At 38.3% G+C, this 14,104-nt stretch overlaps 1 protein-coding gene across 6 annotated transcripts in view; it reads right to left on the reverse strand.

The window, feature by feature from the left end:
* The window catches only part of PTPRM (protein tyrosine phosphatase receptor type M), a 464,463-nt gene that overhangs the window by 354,481 nt on the left and 95,878 nt on the right, over nt 1-14,104 (reverse strand). For all 6 annotated transcript variants that reach the window (XM_084281573.1, XM_084281572.1, XM_084281574.1 and 3 more), the window contains one exon: nt 2,733-2,855. In XM_084281573.1, the coding sequence (XP_084137699.1) occupies nt 2,733-2,855 (123 nt within the window). The remainder of the gene's footprint in view (nt 1-2,732; nt 2,856-14,104) is intronic.

Raw genomic sequence — 14,104 nt, forward strand, 5'->3', positions numbered from 1 at the left:
ACACTTTTGTCCCACTGAAATAACAAATAAAGCCAAAATATTTACCCAACTGAACTACAGCTACTCTCTGAACAGTCTCATGTGGATTAAAATAAATCTAATGTCATAACTAGCGTACTTCCCCCCTCACTGCCACCAAATTATACAAAATATTTTATATTGATATCAACTCACTGATGCATATTCCCTGAAATTAGGAATGTTATGTGCATTAATTTTTTCAACTGACAAGGGACTGCTGAACTGAGAGTACTTGTTTCAGTCTAGTATTACAACACTGTTGCATAAAGTATTTTGTTTTCAAGCCAAGAATTCTCCAGAAAACAGTAATCTAACATGTTCTATTCATTATTATCTGAAGTTATTTTTTCTAAAATATGTAGCTCATAAAATGCTGACTAGCTACTTGAAATCATTTTTTAAGTGTATCACGTAACTCTCTGGCTAAGGTTAACTGAAAACTAATTAAAATCATTAAGACGATGATTTGAACAAGAACAGGAAAAAACTCCCTGAATGAAATGAAGAGAAAAATTAGATACCACTTGGCTGAATTGTGCCCTTAGACCCACTCGTTTGAAAAAAAAAAAAAAAAAAAAAAAAGAACATTTCTCTCCTTCTCTAAGACATTTTTGACCTTTTAAGGCACCAGTATCAACAACCATCCACAGACTAACATGTTCATCTTCTGACCCAAGACTCCCAAAGCATATTTCAGTTCCTTTATGGGCAGAAATAAAACTCCCTAAACTCTAAATATAGTTTACTTCCAAATTTAATATCTTTCTACTTGATCAGCAGAACATTATTTTAGTTTTCTGATAAAAAGGGAGGAAGACAAACAAGAAACAAGCCATGTGACATCTGATAAATAAAATTACATAGATACCATTTTCCTTCCATGAAAATACCAGTCCCTACTACATCTGGACTCTTGCCCTGGAGGAAAAAAAGAAAATCTTAAAGTCTTTGATCATCTCAGGAAAAAACATAGAGTTGAAGCTCTTCCATCTGCCAAGAAGACTAAGCAACATATACTGACAACCTCTTCCGCAAAATTCAAGTGGGGAAAGTAACGAGTGAATGAAAATTGGAACAGAAAGAGAATTTCCAGTGGTGTGATTGAGAAAAAGAATGTATAGCTTGTACTGCAGGCCAAGATGACTGATAAGCCATGTGTATGAACTCCAGCTTGAGAGACAGTAATAAGCACTGAAATAGTCCAGAAAAAATTTAGCATTCTGCGCCAAGCCAACTGGACAAGAGCCCACTTCAGAAGAAATCTGCAAAATCCTTCTTTATCTGTGATGATGAACTCAGTCTACAATGATGACTGAGTGCAGGCAAACCAAACGTTTCTCTTTAAGCGGAGTCTCACCTTTGCTTGAGGGAACTTGGACATGATGCTGTCCACAACACAGGGCAATGGTGAAAAATCTACAATGAAGACTGCTAAGAGGATTTTTAGAAGTGAATTCTATCTAAGGCTCATTAGCGTGTATCATAGATTAGTGTATACATTAGTATACTAGGGACAAGTGCACGTGTTCAGGTTTTATTTATACAGTCACTCCTTACATTTTTCATTGTTTTTCTCCTAATTCACTTCCACAAAATTATGGGAGGAACATTTTCTTGGGAAATACATCTATTAAACAGATTTTATGTAAACCCCAAACTACATTACAGGTGCTTTAAAGAACTAATTGAAACATATTACTGAAACACTAGCACATATATCACACCCATTTACAAGGTTTTTAAGCATTCTGGGTATATTTATACAAAAATATAAGGTTAATGGAGAAGTCCCGTAATGCTATGATCAGATTTTATGAATTGATCTTTTTGTTTTGGCCATTTTGGGGGTGACAGTAGTCACTGAAGGATCAGTCTTTGAAAGCAAAGGAAGATACTGAGCTGGGCTAGATGCAATCAGCGCCCAGGACATATCCTGGAGATCAGCCCCAGTACACAGGGGGAGCTCTTAACATATCCAGCTAAAATCTGAGAAGAAGAAGTAATTGATAAATTTTAGGCTAAATATTTTTAAAGCAGTGTTCAGATTTTTGTGTATTTATGTGATTGAGGTGATAGAGGAAAGTGTTATTACCAGAATACCAGAAGAGCATTACCAGAAGTTTATAGTTCAGCAGCATGCAAGGGCTGTTGCCATGGAATTAGGTTCACCTATATGCAGTACACAAAGTGCATCAAGTAATAGCATCACTACTATCTTTAAAATACAACATGTACAACATTCCGAGACACTTCGTTTTGGGATCTCTGTCCTCTCTTTTTTCTCCCACTCCTTTTTTACTCTCCATTTCTTTTCAGAGCAGAGTTTGCTGAGTATCTCTTCCAATAAAAATGCCTTAGATCACCTTTGTCTTCTCTCTCACTTCGAGTCTTCTTGTTATATAGTCCTGTCTGCCTGGTTGTAGCACTGCTTCATCTTCATTTTCACTGCATCATTTTGTATTCTTTCTGCCTTCCCTGATGACGCCAGGTTTCTCTTTCTACTTTCTAACCTTTATGCTAGAAACCGCACACCAAAAGAAAACCTTTGCATTGCAGAATATCCCTCATAAAATTCACTCAGAAGACCTAGGTATTGCAATTAAACAGATTTTGGCAAAGTAACATTCTAATAATAATACTGTCAAGAAATGCTGAGTAAATGCATAAGCTAATATCAAAGAGAAAAAGAAAAAGTAAAATAAAAGACCAACCAGATGGCATCCATTGATCTGAGGAAGGCTTTATCAGCGTGTTCACCTGATCCCAGTTAAGATCATCATCATCCGACTGACTATAGCCACAGGAACTAAACGGCTCATCAAAAGTACAGCAGCCTGTGAAACAAACACATAGATAAAAATTTAACAAGGCATGCAGGCAATGGATTATGAATCTCATCCTAACAAATTTAACACAATTCAACACAGGTTGTGTAATTTTTTTTTAATATCCTTTAATAAGAACAATCATATATTTATTAACCCTTACTTTCTGAGAAGGTATAAAACCTTTTCCCATGAAAAAAAATCTCAAGGGTGAAAGACCAAACTTAGAACTGCAAAGAAATTTTTTCCCCCAAGATACAAACATCAGGTATCAAAACCAAACCAACAAAATAGAAAGCAATCAAACTCAAAACATCAAAAGACGGAATGATTAGCATTCTTCAGGAAAAACAAACTATCACACATCTCAAAATCTACATTTTAGAAGAAAAACCCAAGTAGAGAGACATCAGCTCCCATTCCTTTATGTTGGTTTTCAAGGAAGGGAAGGCTCCCAGGTGTATCGCGTTGTGTTGCAAACAGGAGCCACTCTGGGCTCTTGTGGGATTAGCAGCACCTTGGGGACAACACAGCACATCCATCTCAGAAAAACAATCTATGCACAGCCTCAAATGCTGAAACAAAACAGCATTATTTCCTCTCATTTCCCCATTCTCTTCTAAGTAATTTAGAAAAGAATAACACATTGTAAGAGCTCACAGTATCCCAGACTAGGGCAAGGATGAATCTAATCTCAAGAATTTAGAGCACTGGAATCTAACGTTACCCATCAGAACACAGAGAAACTTTGCTTTTTTTCCTTTGGTACACATGGAAACTTGCCCAGCCTTCCCAAATTTTTCTCCCCTAGCTGCAGACTAACACAGGGTTACAATACCCTGCTTTCTGTATTTTCTTTGATGTTTCACTCCAGTGAAGAATGACATCTTTCCTATCCAGGAAAACAAATATAACCCTAGTCATGGATCTTTCAGCCCATATTAAAGTAAATACTGCAGCTGTTCAAACAAAACTAAACTTCAGGGTTATTCATCATCTTGCTATCTGTCCATACAAACATCAGGGCTTAGTCTTGCCAAGCTTTATTAAAATAGAAAACAGAGAAAATCTAACTTTAAAAAAAGACTTTGCAAACCAAAAGTTTCCTAGAACATAAACGGCGTTGGACAATACTTATCAGGAAAGCACAATAATGTAAAACAAAATACCATTTTACCTGACAAGCTTCACCTAACTGAAGCCCAGCCTTCCCAACAGGCACTCCTCGACTACATTTGACATTTATGACAAGCGCTCGGCAGGCATATAATCTTTAATGGAAATTAATTTTATAAACACATCCCATTTGCCCTGTCAGCCTGGATACAGGTCATCCTATACCGTGCTCTGTTCTAAAATGCCTTTCTATAGCAAGTCTTCATTAGCTCGAGGTATGTCAGGGAAATTAGCACCTCTGGCTACTGCCTTTCCGTACTTGTGCAGGTGCATGGGTTTCAATTAGTGAGCCCACTGGGAATGGAAAACCCGGGAAGGAACTTGCAGCTCCACACTCTGACACTTCACCTCCGTGGTAGGAACAGACAGAAATTGTCTCTCTCCTGATATGAAACCAATTCAGAAATAAAATTGGTATGTTAATAGTACATCGAGTGACATCTGGAACATTTCCAGGGGGAAGGGCTAGACTTTGGGGCAGCCATTCGCACCGTTGTTCTCATGCCTGCATAAATTGTACTTGATACAGTTAAAATGTGCCACAGGGTAAGTTTCAGACACAAAGGCAAAATAAAAGTTTTCACAGACAGACTTGTGTTTTTCATAAAACAAAAACAAACCACGGGTGAAGAAAAAGGTAGTTCCTTGCAAAGGTTTTGCAAATGATACTATGCCATAAATAAATACCGAGTTATACAGAGCACAACATAGTCAAGCTTTGCAATAAAACATATACCTTAATTTAATCAAGCATAGATTTGGGTTAACAGTTCATACACAGGGCTGGTGAATTTGCATAAAAGCTCCCTTATTTCATTACATCACACTAGGAAGCCATAAAAAAGTGTAATATATTTTCTTGGTCAAACCCGAAATCTGAGCCAAGTGCTGCAAAATATCCCGTAGTGGAATAAAGGGAAGGGTTTGTGATCCCACACAGTTATTAAAGGCTTCTCTCCCCTTGCTAGTTAGGAAGACGTCAAAACCACAGACAAATAGAACGATGGATGATGGGAAAGTGCTACTTGTCTGGATATTTGTCTGTCAATACGAAGTGTTTCTCACCGCTTGTTTTTCTTCCTTTCTCCTGCAAGTTTATAGCTCAATCACTCTGTCAGGATTTTTATTTTTATTTTTTTTTGTCTTTGCCATTTACATCCTTCAAACATTTGTGAATTTACCACCTTATAGCTCCCTCAAAACAGTTATCTAATCTTCACATCTGCTCCAGGAAGAGTTTTGGAGGAACTTTTGAACTCCTCCTTCTGTTCCTAGGCCACTTCCACCCACGGCTACCAACCAAACAAGAACTGGATTGACCAACGTATATACAATCTGCAATGGCACAGGTGCCAAGCCAAGGAGAAGATGAATACAAATGAAGGCTTTGCACAGTTGTGACTTTTTGGGAAGTGTTCTGTAGATTAAGTTAGTACACATGGTTATGTATGTGTTGGAAGTACCTATAGATATGTTTATAGACTAAACTAAAAGCAACACAGAAAACCTACCTTGAACAACATGAAAAAAGCTTAGCCAGTTTAGCCAGGTAACAACAGAGTAATCACTAAGTCCAAACAGCTGATGTCTCCTCCTGAAGGTGCTGACACTCGTTTTTACTCCCTTACAAATGAAACCAATTTGTTTCCAAATTGGCCACAGCATTTGCACAACCATACATTTGCATCTGCTTGTGCCCTCCTGCTTTCTTCTGTAGTGCTTTGCCTATTTGCTAGTCACCATGCTCTTACTGCACAAGGCTTCAACTTCATAAAACATTAACCACATAGGGACAGTAAAATCTGAAAAATTATCAAAGGTTTTTAATGTCCCCCATGGTTTGCACTGCTGTGAAACACAAGCTACTGCCAAAAGAGGTGGTGGTTGTTAATCAGTTAGAATAATTCAGAAATTCTTCTAATTTTTTTCCTAATTATTAGAATTATTTTACCAATCAAAATACATATTGTCTGCTATATAGTTTAATCAAGCTAAGCAATTTCCCTGCATGTTAGGCTGTTATTACACTTTGGATAACAAAACTGCATTTTAAAGGATGATTTTTAGACTGACTGAAATATTTACAACTAACCCAGGAGATATGTAGCCTGTGAAGATCCTTCTGGCTTATTCAGAGTTTTATAGATAGTTTTTGATTCCTAGGAGAAACTGAACTCATGAATGTACATGATGCAACACAGCCTATTACAACCTACTGTTCTTTCAAATGCAATCATCCTTTAACTACCTCTGAATCCAGTTCAGTATAACTGCACCAAAATCCAAATGTAGTCATTTTTGTATGTTTTTATTTTTACAGGGTTAAATTACTCTCTATCTTGAAAACTTGATGAGTTTCAACCGGGAAAATAATTTAAGATGAAAACCGCTAATTAAATGCTATAAAGAACATACAATATTTTTCCTAATGTGAATCAAGTTTAATTCAAAGTACTCTGTGTATTACAAAGTATAACTAAGATATGTGTTATGAAGCATTCTTAAAGAATTTGGACTAAGTGACAAAAACTAATATAGAAAAAAAGTTCAAGTTATGCTGGACACCTCTTTATTTCTGTTGATCTTACATACTGCAAAGATGTCAGATCAATTTGAAGTTTCTATCAAAAATTTGCTGCCAAATGTAGAAGTGCTGAAATTTGTAATGCTTATTAAAAGTGCTACTAGCATATGTCTATTAAACCAGATACGATGGTTTTTAGATTGCCATAAAAAAAGAGGGCAAGAAAATTATGGCTTCTGGTCTGCCGGAGTACCATGAATTCTGTTGCGTAACAGGTGACCTCAGAAGTTGAGTTTACTGAATCATTTTACTTGCATTCTACTTTATCTCATTTTATAAGCATTACAAATTCTGTTGCTTCTGTGTTTTAATACTGGCAATGTGTTTAGGTCGATATACTCCAAGTACAACACCGCTATTCTCTGAAGCTGAATTAAAGGTTTTGAAATCTGATTAGAGAGCTGGGTGTCTCAAACACATGCAGTATCCAGGGGCTTTGACTGAGAAGTGAAAGATTAATCTCCTGTTAGGCGATTAATCTCCTACACGGCAATGGATCTTCTCTTCCTGTGCATGACGAACAGAGTCGGTGCCACACCGGTGAATATGCTGTCCTTCAGCCTCCTGTCCTGGTACACACCCACGCACCCAACAGCAAGGGACCAAGAACTACCTGGGTAGCACACCAAGGCAGACCAACAGCCAAGGAACTGAAAAACGTGACAAAACACAGCTGATAAGCATGACTAAACTGTGGATGAGACAGCTTTCAGCTCCAAGAGATCTGGTTTGGGACTCCCCGCTTAGGAATCCCAGAATTACAGGATGGTTGAGGTTGGAAGGGACCTCTGGAGATCATCTGGTCCAACGCCCCTGCCAAGCAGGGACGCCTAGCGAACGCTGCACAAGAAAATGATGGTGATGCTGCCTCATGTTTCTTTTTGCATTTTTGGAGCTGCAGATTTTGGGGCAACCACAGCATCCACACATGTTATCGCATCCTAACAGTCAAAGCTGCTGGGAGAAGTGCATGAGTAGGAGCAGAAGGACCTGAGCCCCTAAATGTCGAACCATCAAACCAGAGGGAAAACAACAGCTCCTTTGGAGGTGGACAAGAAATCCTGAAGTGGAAAATAAAGAGCCAGTCTAAATTATAGACTGGCTAACACAGAAAACAAGGGTAGGAATCGGGACAATTTTTCACATAAGAAACTGAAAGTGCTATCTATAAACCTGCACAACAGGCCTCATCTGATGTATTAGTTTTGCTAAAGATAGGGTGAAGACAAAAAATTGTCCAACACAAAACTGTTCACCTTTGTGAAATCAATAAATGCTTGAGCCCGTGAAGCTCCAAATGAAATAACTATGGCTATGCAAACAGAAGGTTTTAAGAACTTATTAAAAAAACTGGATAAAATGACCTGTCCGTGATCTGCTTTGTGGGCAGATCCTTCCAAAAAAAAAAAAAAAATAATAATAATAAAAAAGGCTCTACCTGTCCTCTCAATAGTTATAGCATTACACATTAAAAGGACTTTCCAGACAGGCTAGCTCAGAGATATCTAGCAGCACCAACCGGTCTCTGCATGGCCCTAGCATGCACACAGGGCTGCCACATATCCACAGTGTTGCACAGCCACTGGAGCATCCTGGCCAGGCATCTTTCCACTGTGGAAACAACCCCTTATAAAACGGAACATTTACGCCCTCTCGAAGCACACCAAGCTCTGGCCTGATACTAGAGGCAAGCGTTTGGAGCTGTAAAACAATGCTGTCATCTAAATACTGGCCAGGAAGTTGGAAAAAATGTGTTGCATAAAGTTGGACTGATTTAAAATAGCGTCTACGTTCGTTTTGTCAAGTCTGCGTATGTGCAGGGCTGAGTGTGGAGAACCAGAAGAAGCAGATTTTACAATTAAAGAGCTTTTCTAATTGTGGCTGCACTCAGAAAGGGTTTTGGAAAAGGCAGAGGAAAAAAAATCTCATGAGCTAAAGCAAAGATGATGAGGTAAAAGGATGTATTTTGCAACTAAGAAAGACCAGATATTAACTCTGGGCATAAGGGAGAATAACAGATGGAAAATGATTCTAAATTGTGCTAAGATACGTGCAAAAGGCAGATGAAGAATTTTTGAGACTCCTGAATTCATGGACCCAATTTCCACAGTATTGCAGGTAATGACAGGATACAGAAAAAAAAAAGAAAAAAAAAAAGAAAAGAAAAAGAAAAAAGTTTCAGATAAACACTTAAAGTTGCTATTTATGAGACTTCAAGAACTTGACGCATCTTCATAAAACATTTACAATTGTTCTCTCGTCTCCCTCCACTTACCTGACAGCAATTGAATCAACACAAATGTCTCCAAAAACATTTCAGTTTTGGTGACACGGGGAACTGCAGCAAAGTTGCATTTTAAGGAAGACATCCGTCAGTTCCAACTTCCCCTGGAAACCTGCCCAAGTTTAGCCAAATTAAACATTTTCTACATAAGTACACTTGCCTAATAGATACTGAGAATAATTCAAAACATGGGCTCCTTTATGGAAAAGCCCTGAAATTTGGAACAATTTCCTCTCAAAACGCACATTTAAGCTCATTTTACGTACCATGACATAGGAACAGACACCACTCACTAAGGATAAAAGACAAAATATTGAATATAATGCTCCTAAAATAATTACCACCTATCTCGTGCAAGCAAGGAATATCGATATGATTGTGCTGTTTTAATGTCAATGAATATTTATGAGGCCCATGGGAAAATGGGTGCAAATTAGCATTTAGTGAACAAACTTATTTCTAGCATTTTTTTTTTTAATATCAGGATACTTAATTTTCCAATATTATCGATAGTTTTTCTTAATGTATGCTACGGCTTATGTTGGTAAAAGTGCACGTGTATGCTCCCATACATGAACTATATCCCTGCTGCAGCTGTCAAGAATTAGAAAATGTCTACCAAAATAAATTATCAAACAATCAATCTGATAAAGAAAGAATAGTATTGTTTAGAAATATATTTAGAAAACCTTTGTTCAAAAGGTATTATTAAAACAAGTATGTTTGCAAAAGTCATTTGGATTTTATGCTTTATTGGTAGGGACGGATGTTATTCTGAGCATTAGAACTACCAGCTGATCTTCTAGTCCAAGCCATGTTAATACTAAAAGAGATATTCCTTGTACAAAGGAACAGCGGCAGCTGTGGATAAATCATTTACTAATTTTAATTTTTATGTTTTAATTCCCTTTTATATAGACCATTTTATAGCTTTTTGATTATTAATCTAATGTTTAAATCAAGCTCCTGATCAGAAAATTCACTTTATACATGTAAGAAATATCACTATGACAAATTCTAAGAAAGATACCTCATAAAAAAAAGATTCCACAGAATATTAAATAAGTACTTTGAAATAGCTTTTCAAGAACAATTAGAAGTTCAATTTGTAACATATATACTTAAGCCACAAACACATGTAGCTTATTAAAATGAGCAAACTGGGCATACTGGTTTCAAGAGGGAGATGGGTCATGTACATGTGCTTTGGAAACCTGCAGAAATTCCGGCCTGTGGTCAAAACCACTACCAACTAGAGTAAATAAAAGACAGACTCCTCGTATGTTTTGCATGCTGTTTATTACAAATACATGACTAAATTATGCTTCAAACATAGAATTCACTTGTATATCTGCCTGAAATGTTTCAGCTTAAACCTTTGACTTACAAATAAGTGGGAAAAAAAGAAACCTTTTCCCATACTTAAAATAGAATTAAAAATTCAAAAGGTACTGTGGTGCTGGAATAAGCTTCCTGAGAAAAACAAAAATGCAACTGAACTTCCAAATAGTTTATACCATCGTATTCATTTGATTTATTTTACCGCTACCTCCTAGGATTGCACAAGGCCTCACATTTATGAAATGTGTGAAAGCACTCAGTCATCTGGGTTGTCAAAGCAAGGAGATGCTCTGCAGGAGAGAGGTCTGGCAGTGCTATTTTTTCCCCATTTACTCAGAATGGAGAAGAGCAAGGCCATACTGGGAAGGTGGGGAACAGACGTACAAACTGCAGTAATGTATGCAGAAGGTAACACTGTCTTCTGACACGTTAACATGCTGCACCTCTTAATGGATGGGAAATTACATCTCTGTTTTGAAAAACTACAGTAAAACACATGACGCAACATAAGCTGTTGTACCGATCTGTTGAAGATGGGCAAACTTCAACAACAGGAAATAAAGTTTTCAGCTTGCAGTAGCTCCACAGTGATTGTGCTTTGGTAAGTGCGTATCTGAAGAACTGCTTACCTCACCTGGGCACGGCTTCGTACACCATTACAGTGCAGCTCGGTAGAGCTGCCCATGAAAGCTTTCCCCACGAGAGGGGAAGAGGAAGGGAGGGGGAAGGCACTTGGGAAACAAAACCGAACTGTACAAGCAGGAAACGAGACAAAACTGCACAGGTGAGAATCAAGAAAGGAACATGCATACTGGAAAATCTGAGATGAAATAAAATGCAACTTTAAAGGAAGGAAGGAACAGGGTGGGGATATTCAGTCTTTCTGGTTTATGTTTTTTTTTTTTTCTTTTCTTGTTCCCAGCTGGGAGCTGGGAGGAAGGCATTGAAATGCAGGCCTCACATCCAAAACCCATCATCATTAAGGGTCTCCTCACCCCTATGCTTCGCCTTAATGGAAAGACGGCATAACCTAAGTAATGTACAATCACCAAGACTGATTATGAGACCACACCAGACCATTCCCTAATATCCGTTCAGGAAACGCTGTGCTGAATTTTCAGCCTGTGAAGCAGACAGGTCTTTCCAGGCCTCTTCCACCCGAGAGCTGTGGGCAATGAGCCCGGACAAGGCCAGCACCACCACCGTCAGCCATTCCACACACACAGCCATGTGGCTGTGGAATTAATGGAATTACTAAATGGAATTACTAAAATCCAACATCTTGGTTCTTAATAAGACATTAATATACAGAATCACAGAATCACAGAATTTCTAGGTTGGAAGAGACCTCAGGATCATCGAGTCCAACCTCTGACCTAACGCTAACAGTCCTCACTAAACCATATCCCTAAGCTCTACATCTAAACGTCTTTTAAAGACTTCCAGGGATGGTGACTCCACCACTTCCCTGGGCAGCCTGTTCCAATGCCTCACAACCCTTTTGGTAAAGAAGTTCTTCCTAAGATCCAACCTAAAACTCCCCTGGTGCAACTTAAGCCCATTCCCCCTCGTCCTGTCACCAGGCACGTGGGAGAACAGACCAACCCCCACTTCGCTACAGCCTCCAATTTAGTTATTCCCCAAAAAGTTTTTCCCCAGCCACCAAGTGATACGTTGTACTGGATGTGCTTAGAGGAAGGCAAGAACAAGCAACATGGTAAGCAGCCCCTGTTCTTTTGTCTGTCGATTTGTCAAAAGGCATGGTTGTTTTCACACACAAACCAGCTTTCAGCTAATTTTCATGCCATGAAACTACAAGAAAAAAGAAAGTTGCTAACTACTGTAACTGTACCCATTAACAGCACAGTGTGCCAGCTCACATCAGTGCAACCAGCAAGTACGCTAAACTCTCATTTTAAAGCTCAGTATTATATTATGTTTTTCTAAGATCAATACAGATGTGCAAAGTGGTTCAGTGTCTTGGAATAAGTAAAACTTCAGCTCTAAATTGAGGGGTCTAAAGCAAACTTTAAGGTACCACAGCCAGATTGCTCGCGCACCACAGATTATCCTTGAAGTGAGCCCCAAGATTTCTTCTTCAGCTTCCCCAACTTTTCAGAAGGTTAATATTGGCTCTGAGGTTACCAGCCAGTAGGGCTGAAGACAATCTGTTTTATCAAATTCAGTTTTGATAGCTGAGAGATTAACTATCATTTCATCCAACCATCAGGACATTCTGAGCTGAGCAAGTTTTTTGGTTGTATTTTTTTTCCTGTTGTCAAAAAGACACACTATACTATGGTATTTATCTCTATATAAAGGCATTTCATTGAGAAAGCTGACAGACAGCATTCTCCTCATCTGCCAGTTGAGCTTTTAAAATGTATCTTCACCTTTAAACTCTTCAAGCTAAAAAACCACAAGTGTACTTGAAGCTCAATCACCCTCCCTGGTGCTGCTCATTTTTAATGAGCCTCTTGTCTTTATGTCTCCCAGAAGACAGCCTCCACAGAGCAATCTCAGGTGATGTGAAACCAATGCTTGATGCTTCTCCAAAGCACTGTCTTTTTGAGCCTGAAATCTTCCCACTAAACCCATATGGGACTGATGGGCCATTTCAGTCAAACCCAATTTCGCTTCTTTATCACAAGCCCCTGCTTAAAAACTCTACTGTGGATTGCTTGTACACACAATCTGTTTCAAGCTTTGAACTTTAAAAAGGATTTAAGCAGTCAATCTCAATATCATTATAAATCCAACGTGCATTACTTTCCCATTGATTGTGAGAAAATAAAAGTTTGAAGCTTGATTTCACGGGTAATCTTTCCATTTGCTTGATGAGTTCTGCAGTTGTAACAGAACACTTAATGCATCCTGTTAGATAACAGCGTATTAAGCTTGGATGAGAAATCCAGACTATTTACAACACACTTCCAGTTTTAAGTAAAGAACAAAGGCAGCATTAGCCCTGCTGGTCTCTGAGGCTCCTGATTTATAATGCAGTCAAAAAGACCCCAAACATGACACATTTCTGCATGAGGGGTTCTACAACCTTAAAATACTTTCATAAAACTAATAATGCATATTTTATATTTCCTCTGCTTGAGATATATATACAGAATATACTGAAGTTTATATTCTACCTCATAAATAGACAGGTCAGATGCAAACAGGATACCTTGGTATGCATTCCATTTGTTATTATATTACAAATGGTACTTTTCCTTAAAAAATATAGTGAAATAGTTTATCACCTAATTAAATGAGCTGTTTGTGTTCTCATTTTTAATGTGTGTACTGAGACATTTGAGAACAAATGCCACAGAATAGTTTTATACATAGAAAGAACTAAAACCATGAAGCCCACACAGCCCCTGCCCTGCCTGCCAATCAAAGCATTGCCCTCTTCTTTTTCTCTGATTTTTTCATCTAAAGGTTTTCTGCTGTGCTTTTCCTCATTTTATCTGGGGGCTTCCCTTCAGGTGAGAAAGGCTATTGCTCATTTTGTTTTTCTTTTCAAAGCCACTGTGTTTGCTTTTTTACCTTGCAGTGCCTATGAATGGCTTCAGCTGCATCCCAAACCATTTAGTTCTATGATATATCTCTAGCTACTTGATCAATAATTCAGGAAAATATTCATCTCTGTTTAGTTACTGCTGTCAGTACACCTCTTTGTGTCTGGATGAAAAGAGAGCAGGACCTCCATCTGGAGGCTTTACCTGTGCTGCTCAATGAATTAACCTGTAGGAGGTGCCACAGTGATGAAGCAGTCAAAAACCTCCAGCAGGCAACTTCATCACACGGGTAATTAGTTCACTACATCAATAACGCCTCCAGTCGTTAGCAGCGCCAAGGCTGAATCCCAGGTCTGCT

Source organism: Netta rufina (genome assembly GCF_964035555.1).
Source record: "Netta rufina genome assembly, chromosome: 2".
Lineage (NCBI taxonomy): Eukaryota > Metazoa > Chordata > Aves > Anseriformes > Anatidae > Netta > Netta rufina.